Source organism: Erinaceus europaeus, chromosome 3, assembly GCF_950295315.1.
Source record: "Erinaceus europaeus chromosome 3, mEriEur2.1, whole genome shotgun sequence".
Taxonomy (NCBI): Eukaryota; Metazoa; Chordata; class Mammalia; order Eulipotyphla; family Erinaceidae; genus Erinaceus; species Erinaceus europaeus.
In genome coordinates this window covers 154,214,101-154,231,995 of record NC_080164.1, presented here as the reverse complement: position 1 = coordinate 154,231,995, position 17,895 = coordinate 154,214,101, and the positions used below count along the sequence as shown (strand labels likewise).

The 17,895-nt window shown below is 42.0% G+C and overlaps 1 protein-coding gene and 1 long non-coding RNA gene across 2 annotated transcripts in view; both read left to right on the top strand.

Annotated features, from left to right (window-relative positions):
* LOC132537564 (uncharacterized) overlaps positions 1–17,895 on the top strand; it is a 521,799-nt gene that overhangs the window by 330,099 nt on the left and 173,805 nt on the right. The gene's annotated exons all lie outside the window — the stretch shown is intronic.
* On the top strand, positions 3,280–14,867 carry CHRNA9 (cholinergic receptor nicotinic alpha 9 subunit). Its single transcript, XM_007526989.2, has 5 exons — positions 3,280–3,511; positions 3,807–3,952; positions 5,596–5,750; positions 10,321–10,853; positions 14,262–14,867. Exons 1-5 carry the CDS (start codon positions 3,448–3,450, stop codon positions 14,801–14,803), a joined length of 1,440 nt encoding a protein of 479 aa, XP_007527051.1. The 5' UTR covers positions 3,280–3,447; the 3' UTR covers positions 14,804–14,867.

Below are 17,895 nucleotides of genomic sequence, written 5' to 3'. Positions count from 1 at the left end.
TGAAACAGCCTGTTCTCTTCACCCCTTTTTCCTCCTCCCTCCCCCTTTGGTGCCAGGTAAAGGCATCATCAGTTGGACAAATTGAGATGATAGGCCATTTCCATGCATTCCAGAGGAAGTAAGAGATCACTAGTAGAACTGACACCATCTTCCATGAATAAAGGAAATAGTGAAGAAAAGCAGTGTAGCACCTGGGGAAAATGAGTATATTTGAAATTCTGCTATCAAGAGTCCAGTCTTTAAAGATTTCAAGACTCCCTTTACCCAAGTGCTAGAGATAGATAGAACTCTGAGGATTGGAGACTTCCTGTCGCAACTTCACTCCCCACCCCTCAACTGATTAAGCTACCTAATAAATCAGTAAAGAAACCAGCATCTCTAGGTCTCACGAAGATGAGGCCTCTGGCTCTATTCCAGAAGCACCTTCAGTTGCTGAGATTCCAGAGTGTGTGGTTGATTAAAGGAGGCCTACGCGTAGGCACCAGGAACTGTGTCATTTGATGGGTGAGTCAGAGCAGGGCCTTCAGTAAAATAATGTCTTCACCGTCAGCACAAGGGCACAGGCAATTAAAGAACATACTTAGCTCTCAGCTCGAGTGTCTGTTCCATTCGGAGGATGGATCCTGAAGAGGGCAGGATGACTCACCAGCCAGCGGTAACCTGATGAAGTAGAGCTATCCAGTTTCCTCACTCTGATTCCAGGCAACTGAAAAATCTTCATGTACTTTTCCGAGGCCTTTTTTCTCAGGCAAAAAGGAGAGATTGTTTGGCAATTGGCTATTGATATTTTAGATCACACAGGAGAAATGACAGTGAAATGATAGAAAGTAGCATTCAAATGCAGAGGAATTTTATTCTTAGTGATAATCATTATTAGTTATGAATTATTCTTTATTCTTGTGCTTATTTGAATAGCCTTTGTCCTATTCATTCTTTCATTCATTCACTTACTCATTCATATAGAGACAGAGAGGCCGAGAGAGTGAAAGAGCCCACAGTACCCAGGCTTCCTTCAATGTGGTGGGGGATGTGAGGGTGATCTGATTGTGACATCTGTCACCCCATTGATCACTAGGGTTGGTATGGCTGATCTGGCTGGCTAGGTGGGTGTGCCCTGTCTCCCACACTGCTCCGAAGTTGCATGCTTGGTGGAATAGGACAACCTTCCCCGAATAGAGATGGACCATGGACTAGTCTTCAGTTGAGGGTATATGTGTAGCTGTGTTCCCCCCCAGAACCTCCAAGGACGCTCTCAAGGTCCTTCAGTGTGGTGGGGACCAGACTTGTACCAGCCCTGAATCATTCTTTCTTTCCTTTTTCTCCTTCTTCTCCTTCTCCTTCTCCTTCTCCTTCTCCTTCTCCTTCTCCTCCTCCTCCTCCTCCTCCTCCTCCTCCTCCTCCTCCTCCTCCTCCTCCTCCTCCTCCTTCTCCTTCTCCTTCTCCTTCTCCTTCTTCTTCTTCTTCTAGTGGTTTAACTTTGGTTTACAAAATTGCAAGATAATGTGGTCTGGGAGGTGGTGCAGTAGATAAAGCATTGGACTCTCAAGCATGAGGTCTTGAGTTCAATCCTTGGCAGCACATGTATCAGTGAGATGTCTGGTTCTTTCTCTCTCCTATCTTTCTCATCAGTTAATAAATAAAAACTTTTTAAAAAAATTTGTAAGATAATAAGATATAATTCTGTACAATTCCCACCAGTAGAGTTCTGTGTCTCACCCCCTCCACTAGAAACAGCAGTGGTTCTCCCAAGTTCACCCATATGGGCTAATTCTATAGCTATGTATGTATTTTTTTTCTCCATTTTTTCAATGGTCTTCCTTTCACTTCCCTTCTAGTTCACCCCTACACCTATTACTAATTCCAAGTGTCTTTCCTTTTTCCCCTCTTCTTTCTCAGACAAGTGAAACTGTGCCTGGCTTCCTCTGGTGTTTTCCAGATGTGTTTCCCTTTCATTGATTCCTGGTGACAAATACTTCAGGACCTAGTGGAATGGAGGCACAGAGCCCTCTGGTTTACTTCATTTATCCCTCTAGGAGTATGGACCAAAAATCTTCATGGGGTGCAGAAGGTAAGAGTTCTGACTTCCGTAACTGCTTCTTTGCTGGACATGGGTGTTGGAAGGTTGATCCATACTACCAGCCTGTTTCTATCTTCCCCTAGTGGGGTAGGGCTCTGCAGAGGTGATAAACTATTCTTTTTTTTCTTTTTCTTTTTCCTCCTCCAGGGTTATTGCTGGGCTCGGTGCCTGCACCATGAATCCACCGCTCCTGGAGGCCATTTTTTTCCCCCTTTTGTTGCCCTTGTTGTAGCTTCGTTGTGGTCATTATTATTGCCCTTATTGATGCAATTCGTTGTTGGATAGGACAGAGAGAAATGGAGAGAGGAGGGGAAGACAGAGAAGGGGAGAGAAAGATAGACACCTGCAGACAAGCTTCACCGCCTGTGAAGCGACTCCCCTGTAGGTGGGGAGCCGGGGGCTCAAACCGGGATCCCTACGCCGGTCCCTGTGCTTTGCGCCACATGCGCTTAACCCACTGCGCCACCGCCCGACCCCCCCCCCCTTTTTTTTTTAAATCAGTAAATCCTGGTAAACAGAGAGATCCTGGATCTGCAGAGCTGATCAGAGGTGAAAAATCACTGGCATTGTGCCATGCTTTAGCTCTGGGTGAGAGGGGATATTATTCTTCCAATTTGTAGTTCAGGAAATCTTGGTGCTACAGAGCTAGCAAAGGTGGGGGGTGGGCAATCCAATCTGCATCTTCAGTTCCTAATCCACCTCACCATGAAGCTGCCTCTGAAGAGAGTGAAGGCTCTTCTTCCACTCTGCTCTACAGCTCACGAGCTGCTTCTCTTTCCCTTTTCAAAGGCTGCCCAAGCTCAGAGTACCTTTCCAGACACTTGCCCTGTGTCTGGATCTGTTTAACTTCCCATTGTTGAACTGGCAAAAGAGCTCACCTGAATAATGCACTGCTTTGCCATGCATGTAACCCAGGTGTGATCGCCATCCCCATCACATTAAAGGGAGGCTTGGTCCTTGATCTCTTTCACTCTCTCTGTATCACTGCCTCTCTGTCTCTACCTAAACAAAACATAAACAAAACAAAACTTTTCTTCATCCCTGACTCAGTCTGAAACAGTTTGTGATTCATTATTCTGTCCAGGCCTTGTCTTGGTGGCTATGTGGTTCTGACCTCTTTTCCTGAAAGTTTGGGGTGATTGTTCCTGGGAGCAGTTTCTCCAGCATGGATGAGTTGAGGCTGCTGGAGCTGTCATCTCAGATTACCAGAGGGGAGGGAGGGCAGCTCTGCATTTCAGAACCACTGCCAGCCTGAGCTCACCATCTGACTTTTGTGCAGAGGGATCTTTGTGTGCAGGCCCTCCCTGACCCTGGAGGGCAGTGGAAGCTCAGGCTGCTTGACTGGAGGCTCACAGAGGCTCAGGAGAAAGATGAACTGGCTCCATTCCTGTGTCTCCTTTTGCTGGATTTACTTTGCTGCCTCCAGACTGAGAGGTGAGAGACTGGTGGCTGAATGGCCCTCTCAGTTGAGCTGGGGTCACTTCTTTGGTGGCAGGTGGGGCAGGTCAGGAAACACAGATCAAAGAATCTAAATGCAGGAAGGCCCTTTGTGCTTTTGACTAAGTATGACTGACCTGGGAAGGGCCTGTCAGGAAAGTCACTGTCATTTACCCAAAGCTTGTCCCTAGAGGGTGCTGGGTCAGCTCCAATTCTTGAACTCAGTCTGCTGTCTTTTGCTTTGAAATACATGCAGCATTGAATGTTGATCCAGGCCCCTCTTTTTGAGCAGCCGTAGAAATGGCAGATGGGAAGTATGCTCAGAAGTTGTTTAATGATCTTTTTGAAGATTATTCCAATGCTCTCCGTCCAGTAGAAGATACAGATAAAGTGCTGAATGTCACTCTGCAGATTACACTCTCTCAGATTAAGGATATGGTGAGTAACATATAGAGGTGACTCATTGGGATGCTACTTGGAATGAAAACAACAGTGCTTTCCAAAGGAAGTGTCTTTATAGGAAATGGGGGTAGGAGGGTGAGTGTGAGGTGGGATGGGAATAGATGGCTGTATGTGCCAGCTGGTGGGAAAGAGGGACACTAGAGAATGATACTTTCTTTTTTATCTTTAAATTTAAAAATAATAATAAACTTTATTAATCGCTTTATATGATAGAACAGAGAGAAGCTGAGGGGGGGGGAGGTAGAGAGGAGAGAAAGAGAGACATCTACAGACCTGTTTTACCACTTGAGAAGATTTCCCTCTACAGGTGGGGACCAAGGGATTGAACCTGGGTCCTTACACATGTGTGCTCAACCAGATGTGCCACCACCCGGCCCCTCAGAATGATACTTTCTACAAAATTAGTTTCAAGAACTATTATCTGTGGGCTGAGGATACAGCTCAATTAGTGGAGCACCAGACTTTTTAGCTTAAGGCCCCTTGTTCAGTGCCCAGTGCCATATGCACAGGAGTGGTGCTTTGATTGTCTCCTCTCTGCCTCGTGTGAAACTCTCTCTTTCATATTTAATAAAATAAATATTTGTAAGAGAAATACTACCTAGTCTAGACTATTAACTGCACTAGTCTTAGATCACCTAAAGAGAGGTTGTGCTATATTCCATTTCTTGCAATATCCAATATAAATAAAACCATAGCTACAGGGGACTGGCAGATGGGGAGTAGTGAGCCTAAGGGTCATAAAGTGTCTTTTAGAAGCTGATAACAATGTTTTAGAATTAAATGGTGGTGAGGACTGAGTAATATTGTGCATAGGTTGGAATTCACTGTGTTGTGCATTTTATAATGACTAAAATGGTGAGTTTGATGTTGTGTGAATTTTATACTTACTAAAACAAAGGAAAGAGGGCATCTTAAGATGAAGATCCAAAGATAAAGACATAAAGTTATGAAACTAAAAATATTTTTCCTCTGAAAATTGAAGATATTTCCTGGCTGCACCATTCAAGTGCGTCACTCATTGACCAACTTTTAGAGAAATTTGGTTAGTTGATCCTTGTAAGGATCTGATGGCTTAAATGTTTGTACACTTTATGTTTCAAACACCAAGTCAAGCAGAAAAGCATTTGTTCTTGGTATTTAGTCAAGATAAACTGAGAAGCTCTCACTCCTTTTCTCTCTCTTTCTCTCTCTCCCTCTCTCTCTCTTTTCCTTTTATTGATGTCCAAGTTATTGCTGGAGTTCAATATCAACACTACGAATTCATTGCTCCCAGAGGCCATGTCCTCTGTTTATTTTCTTTCTATTTTATTTGATAGTACAGAGAAAAACTGAGAGGAGAGGAGGAGATAGAGAAGAAAAGAGAAATATAGACACCTGCTTTGCTGCTCATGAAGTGTCCCCCCAGCAGGTGGGAAGTGGGGGCTTGAACCTGGGTCCTTGTGCATGGTAATATAATGGTGCTCTAAACCAGGTGTACCACCACCCAACCCCAAAGCTCTCACTTATTTATCAAAACTAGAAAAGTGCTCTTAAAATTTCTGGTGAGAAAAACAATCATTCTAGAGAGTCCATTCAGCTGAGGTATTGACTGGACAGTTACATCTGGATTAATTGTGCAGGATGAGAGAAACCAAATTTTGACTGCCTACTTATGGATCCGCCAAATCTGGCATGATGCCTATCTTACATGGGATCGAGACCAGTATGATGGACTGGACTCCATCCGGATCCCCAGCGACCTGGTGTGGAGGCCAGACATTGTCCTCTATAACAAGTAAGTGCAAGCCAGAACTGTGACTTCTCAGTTATTGACTTAACTGAATTTAAACATTAAAAAACAAACAAGCAAACAAAAAAACAGGGCTGGGGAAATCACTCAGTGGTAGAGCATAGACTGCATGTTTGAGGCCCCAGGTTCAGTGCCCAGCACTGCGCATGTCAGTACTGAGTGGTAGTCTGATTTCTCTCTTTCGTACAGATAAACAAAGTTTTAAAGTTTTACAAAAAGAGAGTTGGGGAGACAACATAATGGTTATACAAAAGACTTTGATGTTTAAGGCTCCAAGGTCCCAGGTTTAATCCCCAGAACCACCATTAATTAGCACTAAGCAGTGTTGGGAGTCCGGCAGGGGCGCAGCGGGTTAAGCGCACGTGGTGCAAAGCACAAGGACTGAGGAAGGATCCCGGTTGGAGCCCCCAGCTCCCCCACCTGCAGGGGAGTCGCTTCACAGGCGGTGAAGCAGGTCTGCAGGTGTCTATCTTTCTCTCCCCCTCTCTGTCTTCCCCTCCTCTCTCCATTTCTCTCTGTCCTACAACAACAATGACATCAATAACCACAACAATGTTAAACAACAAGGGCAACAAAAGAGAAAATAAATAAATATTTTTTTTAAAAAAGAACTAAGCAGTGTATTGGTCTTTCTGTATCTCTCATTAAAGTAAAATATTTTTTAAAATCTTCTAAACAGAATATTAAAAATATACATGGAATTAAATGCCAACCAATCCATGTTCTTATAATATGAAGTAATAGTCACAAAATTTTCAATGATAAAATAATAGGTTATCAGCAATGGGTTAAGCGCACGTGGCGCAAAGCACAAGGACTGGTGTAAGGATCCCAGTTTGAGCCCCCGGCTTCCCACCTGCAAGGGAGTCGCTTAACAGGCGATGAAGCAGGTCTGCAGGTGTCTTACTCTCCCCATCTCTGTCTTCCCCTCCTCTCCATTTCTCTCTGTCCTATCCAACAACGACAACATCAATAACAACAATAAAAAAGGGCAGCAACAGGGAAAATAAATAAATATAAAATTAAAAAATTAAATAATATGTTATTAAAACTTAGAAATACATTTTCCTTCAGGTGAGACATTTGAGGCACTAGCAGTTACCTAGGTTCTGATGTAATTAAGTACCAGTAACTGGGTGACTTAAACAACAGAAATACACATTGTTAGTGTTGGAGGTTAGAAGTGTAAGAGAAAGGTTTTCACAATGCCAGTTGCTTCTGAGGACCGTGAGGAAGACTCTGACCCAATTCCTGTGAAATTTGGCTTGGAGAGGCATTACTCAATCTCTGTCTTCATCTTCCACAGACATTCTCCCTGGATTTTAGGGTCTTTGACCTTTAAAACTATAAAGACACTAAATTTATGTCGTTTGTAAGAGCCTAGGCTTGTATTAATGTGTTAAAGCAGCAATATAGAATGAGTACGCTTAATACATATACATAGTATTTACTTGGTATAAAATCTGAAATAGAGCCTTAAAATGTTACCCTTTTCTCTATAGGTGAATTATACAATATGTTCAAAGGCTACAAAGCCTGAACAAGTTTTGAACTCAAATCTCTGTGATGCCATATAACTTTCTAAAGGGAAGTCTTATTTGTTTTCTTTATTGCTATATTTATTTATTTGTTTAATTAGTTAATTATCTTTTTGTTTGTTTTTTGCCTCCAGGGTTATTGCTGGGGCTTGGTACTGGCACTAGAATCCACTGTTCCTGGTGGCCATTTTTTTTTTATTGGATAAGGCAGAGAGAAATTTAGAGGGGAGGGGAGATAAAGAAGGAGAGAGACAGAGAGACACCTGCAGATCTACTTCACTGCTTGCAAAGCGACCTCCCCCCCATCCCCGCAGGTGGGGAGCCAGGGACTCAAACCAGGATCCTTGTGTGGGTCCTTGAACTTTGTACTATGTGCCTTTAATCCAGTGTGCCCCTTAATTATCTTACCAGAGCATTGTTCAGTTCTGGCTTATGGTGGTGCTGGAGATTGAACCTGGGACCTCAAAGCTTCAGGCATAAGAGTCTGTTTACATAACCATTACACTATCTCCCCTCTCCTGTCTAATTTATTTAGTTCACAATTTACATATCTACATACCTAACTACTGTTCTTTGTTATAATTCTTTTTAGATAGAGATAGAGAGACTGCAAGGCAGAGAGAAAGAAAGAGAGAGAGAGGAGAAGAAACCACAACACAAAACTTCCTTCAGGGTGATGGGGAACAGAATCAAACCTGGGTCACACATTTGGCAAAGCAGTGCACTATCCAAGTGAGCTATTTTGACATACACCCCCACTCCACTAATTCTTTGTTAAATCTTTCTTCTGTGTAAGACATTCTGTTGTATGTGAAGAATTTTAAGACTTAGTCTCTGACATCAAGAAACAGCCTAATAAGATATTTTTGCCTAGTTAAGCACACACATTAGTGTGCAAGGACCTGGGTTCAAGCCTCTGGTCCCCATCTACAGAGAGGAAACTTCGTGAGTGGTGAAGCAGTGACACAGGTGTCTATCTTTTTCCTTCTCTATCTTCCTGTCCCCTCTCAATTTCTCTCTGTCTCTGTCCAATAGCAAATAAATAAATAAGGTCAAGGAGATAACATAATGATTATACAAAAAAAGAAATGTATGTAAAAACAATAATACAAGGTAAAAAATTGAAAGCTCCTTATAATACAGAAATAAAGTGTCACAGAACTTCGAAGAGGGAGAGAGATTGCATCTGTTGGAGAGGCATCAAAAGCTTCTAGAATTTATAGAAAAGGTACAAAGATGGTATACCCCATTTCTGTATCCCATCATCCACCTTCCTCTAATGCTCCATTTTACATATCTACAGCACATGTGTTGGAGTCAATACAATACTACTAACTACATTTCAAGCTTTATTTGGAGTCCATTCATTTTCTTACCAATATACTAATTCCACAGTGATCTAGTCCAGAATATCCTATTATTTTTTTGCCTCCAGGGTTATTGCTGGGGCTCAGGGCCTGTAATATCAATCCACTGCTCTTGGCGGCCATCTTTTTTCCATTGTTGTTGCTATTATTATTGTTGTTGTTGCTGCTGCTGCTATTATTGTTGTTGGATAGCACAGACAGAAATCGAGAGAGGAGGGGAAGACAGAGATGGGGGAGAAAGATAGACATTTGCAGACCTGTTTCACTGCTTGCAAAGAGACCCCTCTGCAGGTGGGGAGCCCAGGGGTAGAACCAGGATCCCTGAGCAGGTCTTTGCATTTCTCACTATGTGTGCTTAACCCGATGCACTACCACCTGGTCCCCTATCCTATTACTTTTAACTATAACATCTTTTGTAGGGGAAGACTTATAAGGAAGACTAGAAATACATGCATTAATATATTAACAAAATTGTTTCAATTAAGGTTTTTTTATTATAATAATTGAAAACTTCCTTTGACTACCTTGTTAAAAAAAAAAAGAGATTATGGAAGAGTATACCTGAATGAAAAGGAAAAAAAAAATAAAATAAAACCAAACACTAGACCTTCAAAAGAGCAGACCAAGATTATTCTAGAGTTTGAAACAGCAGCAACTATTGACTACTTATTTTTCCAATAGGAAGCCATTACTAAAGACTGTTTTTGGCCTTTGGGTCACACAGTTGAAGACCTGAATTGTGGAGAGGCTGAGTGGTGACTCAGTGGTAGAGTTCATGCCTAGTATGTGTGATACCCTAGGTTTGACCCTGGCCCTGAATAAAATGAAGTGGTGCTCTGGGCTCTCTTTCTCTCAAGTATTAATTAAAATATTTTTAATTAAAAAAAAAAAGGCCTGGTCTCCAAGGAGTGAAACAGTTGGATTTAGCTTGAGTCACAGAGTCAGCTCTTGGCAGGGGAGACTGAGTTTCCCTGGCCAAAATTCATCAATTCTGCAATGTCAGGGAAAGAGTTACTCTAAAGGAAAACAGAAATCTCTACCCCCCCCCCCCCCCGTGCTAGGCAGAGATGCTGACAAAGCAAAGAGAAGATATGTCTAGCGTAAAAAACTATTTCTTAGATTGTTGGTAGATATTTTCCTTGTGTTATTTCACTTATTCCAAATGTGTATAATATAATACTTTCAACAACAACAAAAAACTATGTTAATATTCTTGTGCTAGTAGCTGGAAGGTGGCACAAAGGATAAGGTGTTTGATTCTCAAGCATGAGGTCCTGAGTTAGAGCCCTGGTATCATATATACCAGAGTAGTGGTCTGGCTCCTTCACCCAAATAAATAAATAGATAATCCATAAAACTGTGCTCAAAGTTAACAAACTTGGGTAAGCAGAGTCTCCCTGTCAAATTTCAGTCCACTTAATTTCACTTTCTACCTGGATGTTTAAGCAATTATACCTAGACAAAGAGAGTGATATTTGGGCAGAAAGAAAGAGACAAGCAGCAAAGAAAAGATCTAAGAGAACATGTCCTGTGCCCAGTGACAAGAGATGGACGAGGAGGGCTGATAAGAGTTAACGCTGAACTTTGAAAAACCAGAGTAACAAGGAAAATGATGACTTCTCGTTTTCATTTTCCTCCTCCAACCTCCAGGGCTGATGATGACTCTTCTGAACCTGTGAACACCAATGTGGTTCTGCGTTATGATGGGCTGATCACTTGGGATGCCCCTGTCATAACCAAAAGCTCCTGTGTGGTAGATGTCACCTACTTCCCATTTGATAACCAGCAGTGCAACCTGACCTTTGGCTCTTGGACCTACAATGGCAATCAGGTGGACATCTTCAATGCTCTGGACAGTGGAGACCTCTCTGACTTCATCGAAGATGTGGAGTGGGAGCTTCACGGCATGCCTGCTGTGAAGAACGTGATTTCCTATGGCTGCTGCTCTGAGCCTTATCCAGATGTGACGTTCACTCTCCTTCTGAAGAGAAGATCCTCCTTCTACATTGTCAATCTCCTCATCCCTTGTGTCCTCATATCTTTTCTAGCTCCCTTGAGTTTTTATCTCCCAGCAGCTTCTGGGGAAAAGGTCTCCCTGGGTGTCACCATTCTGTTAGCCATGACGGTTTTCCAGCTAATGGTGGCAGAGATAATGCCAGCCTCAGAAAATGTTCCTCTCATAGGTGAGTACAATATTTCCTCTCACTTTTGAGCCTGGCATTGTGGTGAGTGAGGTCATCACATCGATGCCTTTAAACTGCTAATGATGAGTTCAGCTTCAAACTCAGCACAGGTTTCCCTAGACTTTTATTTATTGCCCTCAGTTGGCAACTTTGAAGGCTCACACAGGTTGTTGGAAACAAAATTAGCCTAAGGTTTATGCAAAAGAAGAATAAGAGGCAATAGGATTCTCTGCAACGATTCTCAAAGTATGGTCCCTGATTCCACAATGTAGCCTCATTTTTGAAACGCACATTTTCAAGGCCCAGCCCAGACCTGCTGAGTTAGAAACTGAGGGTGGGGGTCGGGTGGTAGTGCACCGGGTAAAGCGCAAGGACTGGCACAAGGATCCCGGGTCAAAAAGACTGGTGCAAGCGTCCTGGTTCAAGCCATCGCCTCACCAACTACAGGAGGGTTGCCTTGCAAGCAGTGAAGCAGGTCTGCAGGTGTCTATCTTTCTCTCCCCCTCTCTGTCTTTCTCAATTTTTCTCTGCCCTATCCAATAACAACAGCAGCAGCAGCAGCAACAGTGGAGGGGAAAAAAGCCTCTAGGAGCATTGGATTGGTAGTACAGGCACTGAGCTCTGGAAGTCAAAGGAAAGAAAGAAAGAAAGAAAGAAAGAAAGAAAGAGAAAGGAAAGGAAGGAAAAAAAAGAAAGAAAAGAAAAGAAAAGAAAAGAAACTAAGGGTGAGGCCTGGAAGTCTGTCTTACTAATCTTTGTGATTCTAATGTAATTCCTGCTTGAGTGTAAAAGTCACTGGCTGAGAAGTGAAAACCCTGGCTTTGAAGTCAAAGAAATCTACACACAGAGTGCTGATTTAACCATTCATTCCTTGACCAACCCTACACAAGCCACTCATTCTGCTAGTCTCTGCTTTATCACATGCAAACGTTTTGTGCCTGTTTCATCATTGTGTCATGGCTTAGAAAAAAAACCTGGTGTGTACTAAGTACTAGGTAAACACAGAGTCCTATAATCTTTTATATAACAAGGGTTTTCTTCTTGAGAAAAGTAGCAAACATCATAGAAATATGAGCTGACACTTTAAGCCTGATGCCTTGACCTTAATAGAACAATTCTCAACCTTTATTGGGTATTATAGGTGTGGAGGAACTAATTAACAGAGATTGAAACAATGTTCCTCTGTTTGGAGATTTCTTCCTTGTTATATTTCACCAAGCAAAACACACACACACACACACACACACACACACACACTTTCTGAAAAACAGATCCAGAAAGGTCTCTTTTTACCTCCTGAAAAAATTAAAATATGTGTATTGGCATTTTTAGCACCTCTCCTGAGGCAGAAGTAAGTGACAGTGATGGCATGCAATCATACCCCTGTTGGAGTCTGGGTCAAGTGGCAACTCCCTCCGTAGCAGTGACATTCAATAGCCAGCTGTTTCATTTCTGAAGAGAAGTATTTTAGGAATATTGTAAGCATTACTTGTTCTCTTTCTGTGATAATATACAACACATCTTTTTAGCAAGGTTGCATACAGATCTTGAGAAACTTAAATTTTTCCATGTGTTATTTATTTATTTGTTTTATTGCCACCAAACTTATCACTGAAAGGGGCAGGGAAAATTGAAAAGGAGAGAGAAAGATAGATACCTGAAGACCTATTTCACCACTAGTGAAGCTTCCATCCTGCAAGTGGAGAGCAGGCCCATGGTTATGTGTGCTCAGCCAGGTGTGAAAATGCCCAGCCTCCTATCGTGTATTATTTGTAGCATCAATAAAATGGACTTCCAACCTCTTAGACATGTGCTTAGGCTATTATTATTATTGTTGTTGTTATTTATTATTATTATTATTATTATTATTATTATTATTATTATTGATTGTATTCTGGCTTATAGTCATTACATCTTAAGAAAGATCCCATCTTGAATTTTCTAATAGCTTTCAACAATTAATAAATGAACATCAAATATGTTGTCTTCATCTTAGAACATCAAATATGTTGTCTTAGAATAATTATGGGAGGGAATGAGGAGATAGAATAGCGGTTATGCAAAGATTTTCATATCTGAGTCTCAAAGGTCCCAGTTTCAATCCTCCACATGCCCATAAATGCATAATTGTTGCTGAGGACTTATTCTGATGCAGTCTCCGCCCCCAGGTTTTTCTATGCTCCGCTAAATCCTAGAGTGCCCCCTTTCAACCAATCCTGGCCCTACACGTCACCCCTGGTTGTCGCCCAATAAAAAGCCCCCTCACCCCTCCCCTCTCTCTCTCTGGGCTCTCGGCTCATGAACTCAGGAACCCTCCCTCAGGGTTCCTTGGGGCGGGGCCAAGCAGGCCCGCGAAATTAATTGGACTCATCCAATTCTCTTGGCGGGGGGAGGGCTAGAACAAACCAATGTAAAGCATATGACACATAATCCAGAACTAAGCAGTACTCTGGTTAAAAAAAAAAATTAAGATAAATAAATTAAAAATATACATGTTGTGTATATATATGTGTATATATAGATAGATATTTTTTAAATAAAAAAAGTTAAAAAATAAACTTAAAAGTTTATAATAAATATTTTAAAAAGATGACTACAAAAGTTTTCTGTTCTACTCTCTTTTTTTATATTTATTTATCTATTTCCTTTTTGTTGCCCTTGTTTCCACTGTTGTAATTATTATTGTTGTTGATGTCATCATTGTTGGATAGAACAGAGAGAAATGGAGAGAGGAGGGGAAGACAGAGAGGGGGAGAGAAAGACAGACACCTGCAGACCTGCTTCACCGCCTGTGAAGTGACTCCCCTGCAGGTGGGGAACCAGGGGCTCGAACCGGGATCCTTAGGCCGGTACTTGCAATTTGCACCACGTGCGCTTAACCCGCTACCGCCCGACTCCTATGTTCTACTCTCTTAATAAGGCAAATTATCAATAGGTTTTCTGATGTTGAACCTCTTTGTATGCCTAGATTAAACCCTCTTTTCCCATATTGAATTATTGTTTATCAATCTTCATTTAAAAATTATATTTATTAATTTTGGATAGAGACAGAGAAGTGGAGAGGGAAGGGGGAGATAGAGAGGGAGAGAACACCTACAGCACTGTTTCACCACTTGTGAAACTTTTCCCCTGCAGGTGGAGACTGGGGGCTTGAACCTGGGTCCTTGCACACTATAATGCGTTCACTCAACCAAGTGCACCACTACCTCCCCCCCCCAATTTAAATTGTTAAACAGCTATTCTTTTTAAATTAAATAATTGTTTATTTACTCCTGAGGGATTGAGGGAAGAAGCTGGGGTATGCCCAAAAGTATGATTTAAAAGTCTGTTCTAGTAACCATTAGAGTCAAGTAGAAGGACAGTTTTTATGCCAACTTGTTTAATAACTTGCTGTGGCTTTAATTCTAGGCAAATACTACATAGCCACCATGGCGTTAATCACAGCCTCCACTGCCTTGACCATTATGGTGATGAATATCCATTTCTGTGGGGCTGAGGCCCGGCCAGTGCCACAGTGGGCAAGAGTGGTCATTCTAAAGTACATGTCCAGGATCTTGTTTGTCTACGACGTGGGTGAGAACTGCCTTAGTGCCCGCCACGACAGGGAACAGGACCACCTCACAAAAGTTTGTGGCAAACTCCCAGAGTCTCATCTGAAAACAATCAAGAGCAAAGACCTTTCCAGAAAAAAGGATTCAAGCAGACTTTTGAAGAGTGACTTGGGGTGCCGGAGTGAGAACCCAAGAGATGCCGATGCTCACTGTGCACAGTACAGAGTGCTGACTAGGAATATTGAGTACATTGCCAAATGCCTCAGAGATCACAAGGCCACCCACTCCAAGGGGAGTGAGTGGAAGAAGGTTGCAAAAGTCATAGACCGATTCTTTATGTGGATTTTTTTCATTATGGTGTTTGTGATGACAATTCTGATCATAGCAAGAGCAGACTAGTGGGCAGAAGTATTAGGGGATAAATCTATAAAATTCCCTGTGATATATTCTAATGTTCTTCCAAATTAGATTTGCTTACACGCTACATAACTACATATAACTATTATATTGTCTTTGATTTTTTTTTAAATCAGAGCTTATGGTGGTGTGGGGGATTGAACCTGTGACTTCGGAGACTTAGGCATTCCTTTTGCATAACCATAATAGTCTGCCTTTGTCTCTGACTTTTAACTTCAAGCTAATATTATGGCTACCTGCCTGATTAAATGAAGCAGGAGGTGCAAAGGAATGCAGGAGGAGGTAAGAGTGGCTGGTGGTTGGTCTCTAGACTCCACAGCTGCTCTCCTCTTTAGCATAGAAATAACAAAGCATGCTACATTACCATTTAAGACACAAATGTGAAACCAATACAATCTCATTTCCCCCATCCTGGTATCTGTCAAAGTTGCTTTACAAACAAATAAACAAGAAATTAGGGGTCTGGGAGGTGGCCCACCTAGTAGAGTGCACATGTCACAATGTGCAATAACCCAGGTTCAAGCCCCCAGCCCTCATCTGTAGGTAGAAAGTGTCAGGAGTGGTGAACTAGTGCTGCCAGTGCCTCTTTTTCTCTCTCCCTCTCTATCTCTCCCTTCCCTTTCAATTTCTTTCTGTATCTATAATAAATAAATGTGGGGCCAGGTGGTGGCGCACCTAGTTGAATGCACATGTTATAATGCTCAAGGACCCGGGTTCAAGCCCCCAGTCCCCACCTGTGTGGGGAAAGCTTCACAAGCAGTGAAGCAGGGCTGCAGGCGTCTATTTCTCACCCTCTCTATCTCCCCATTCCCTCTCAATTTCTGGCTGTCTCTATCCAATAAATAAATAAATATAATAATAATAATAATTTAAAAGGAAATGAGTCACAAATTTCTTAATGAGATTCAAGTTTTGATAGTTTACTTTTCTCAGACATGGTGCCTTCCAAGTCTTGTCTCTGGTGGTAGAGTGAAAGGTTTTCTTGCACATAAAGTCTAAGGATCAGTGCCTTTATGGGGGAAAAGGCTTTCTTTGTAATATTGATTTTGTGTGTGTTGTTATGTTTCATATAAATCCTAAAAGTGGTGGCAAGACAGCTCACCTGGGAGCTTGTCTGTTTTGCCCTCATAATGTCAAACTCCTCATAATGGAGGGAGTTTGGTGCTGTGCTTCCACTCCCTACCTCCATCCTTCTCATATCTTTCCTTCTATCTGAAAATTTGACCTGGACTGTGAAGATGCAGTGAGGAGGTAAATAAATAAATGAATAAAGACACAAATAAATGAAGATGGGGTCAGGCAGTGGTGTATGTAGTTGAGTGTACATATTATATTACCATAAACAAGGACTTGGGTTTAAGCTCCTGGCCCCCACCTGTTGGGGGGGGGGGCAAGCTTCAAGAGCAGTGAAGCAGGGCTGCAGGTTTCTCTCATTCTCAATCTTCATTTTCCTTTTTTTTTTTAATCGCTGGGGCTTGGCAGTGCCTGCACTATGAATCCACTGCTCCTAGAGGCCATTCCCTCCCCCATTTTTGTTGCCCTTGTTGTTGCAATTATTGTTGGACAGGACAGAGAGAAATCAAGAGAGGAGGGGAAGACAAAGGATGGAGAGAAAGATAAGACACCTGCAGACCTCTTCACCGCTTGTGAAGCAACTCCCCTGCAGGTGGGGAGCCCAGGTCTCCAACTGGGATCCTTAAGCCAGTCCATGCGCTTTATGCTATGTGTGTTTAACCTGCTGCGCTAATGTCTGCCCCCCTTAAGCCAGTCCATGCGCTTTATGCTATGTGTGTTTAACCTGCTGCGCTAACGTCTGCCCCCCTTCCCTTCTTGATTCTGTCTCTATCCAATAAAAATAAATTTAAAAAATAAATAAAGCAAATAACAAAGGAAAAAGAAAGAAGGAACATAAACAAAAAATCTAAGGGCCAGCAAGATAGCTCACTTGGGTAATGTTCTTGCTTTGGCATATGCACAACACAAGTTCAAGTCTGGCTTCCACCACAGTGAAAGAAGCTTTGGTGCTGTGGTATCTTTCTTATTTCTGTATCACTGCCTCTTATTTTTCTCCCTGAAAAAAAGTCAACCTGTAGTGGTAAGGCTCCAGTGACAACAACCCCCAACAAACCAAAAAACCATCCTGAAGACAAAGTGCTTCTTTTAATCTCTGATTTAAATAAGATTGTGAGCAAACTGGGCTCATTCATTCATCCAAACATTTACTCATTTATTGAGGTTTTAGTCTTTTCCCATTTTTTAAAGATCTGTGATTAATAGTGGGTTACAAGATTGTAAGATTACAATGTATAGTTCCCACTACAACCACCATCAGAGTTCTGTGTCCCCACCCTTCCACCTCCCAAAGAGAACTACAATAGTTCTCACAGTCCTAGAAACACTTTGCTTGCTTCTGTGTTGTGTGTGGATTTTCTTTCTCTTTTTCTTTTTTTTTGGAAATTAATATATATGAGTTTATTAAGATTTTCTTACATGTCATAAAGCTGCATGATTTGAATTGGACATTTCAAATACTTGAATTAAATGTCATAAGAAATCATGCGGTAGTGCAGCGGGTTAAGTGCAGGTGGCACAAAGCACAAGGACCGGCTCAAGGATCCCAGTTTGAGCCCCCAGTTCCCCACCTGCAGGGGAGTCGCTTCACAGGCGATGAAGCAGGTCTGCAGGTGTCTATCTTTCTCTCCCCTTCTCAATCTTCCCCTCCTCTCTCCATTTCTCTCTGTCCTATCCAACAATGATGACATCAATAACAACAACAATAAAACAACAAGGGCAACAAAAGGGAAAATAAATAAATATTTTTTTAAACTTTTAAAAAATCACACCTAGTCCCCAGAGTCCATGAGTTTAGCTAGGTGGGGAATTATGGTTGCTAATCAGCTGACCTTGAAATAGGGAGGATATCCAGGACCACCCAGATAATTGAAATGTTAACAATAGGATCCTTTTAAGTGGAAGAGGTAGAAGAGAGAACCAAAGAGGATGTATTATGTGAAGGAATCATTGGATGCTCTCGACTTTGGATTTGGAGGATGATGCTATGAATCAATAAAATG

Excerpts from the sequence above, each read along its gene's own strand:
- CHRNA9 (XM_007526989.2), top strand. The coding sequence starts at position 3,448 with ATGAACTGGCTCCATTCCTGTGTCTCCTTTTGCTGGATTTACTTTGCT. Across the intron at positions 3,953-5,595 it reads TCTCTCAGATTAAGGATATG|GATGAGAGAAACCAAATTTT; the intron begins GTGAGTAACATA and ends TTAATTGTGCAG. Across the intron at positions 5,751-10,320 it reads GACATTGTCCTCTATAACAA|GGCTGATGATGACTCTTCTG; the intron begins GTAAGTGCAAGC and ends TCCAACCTCCAG.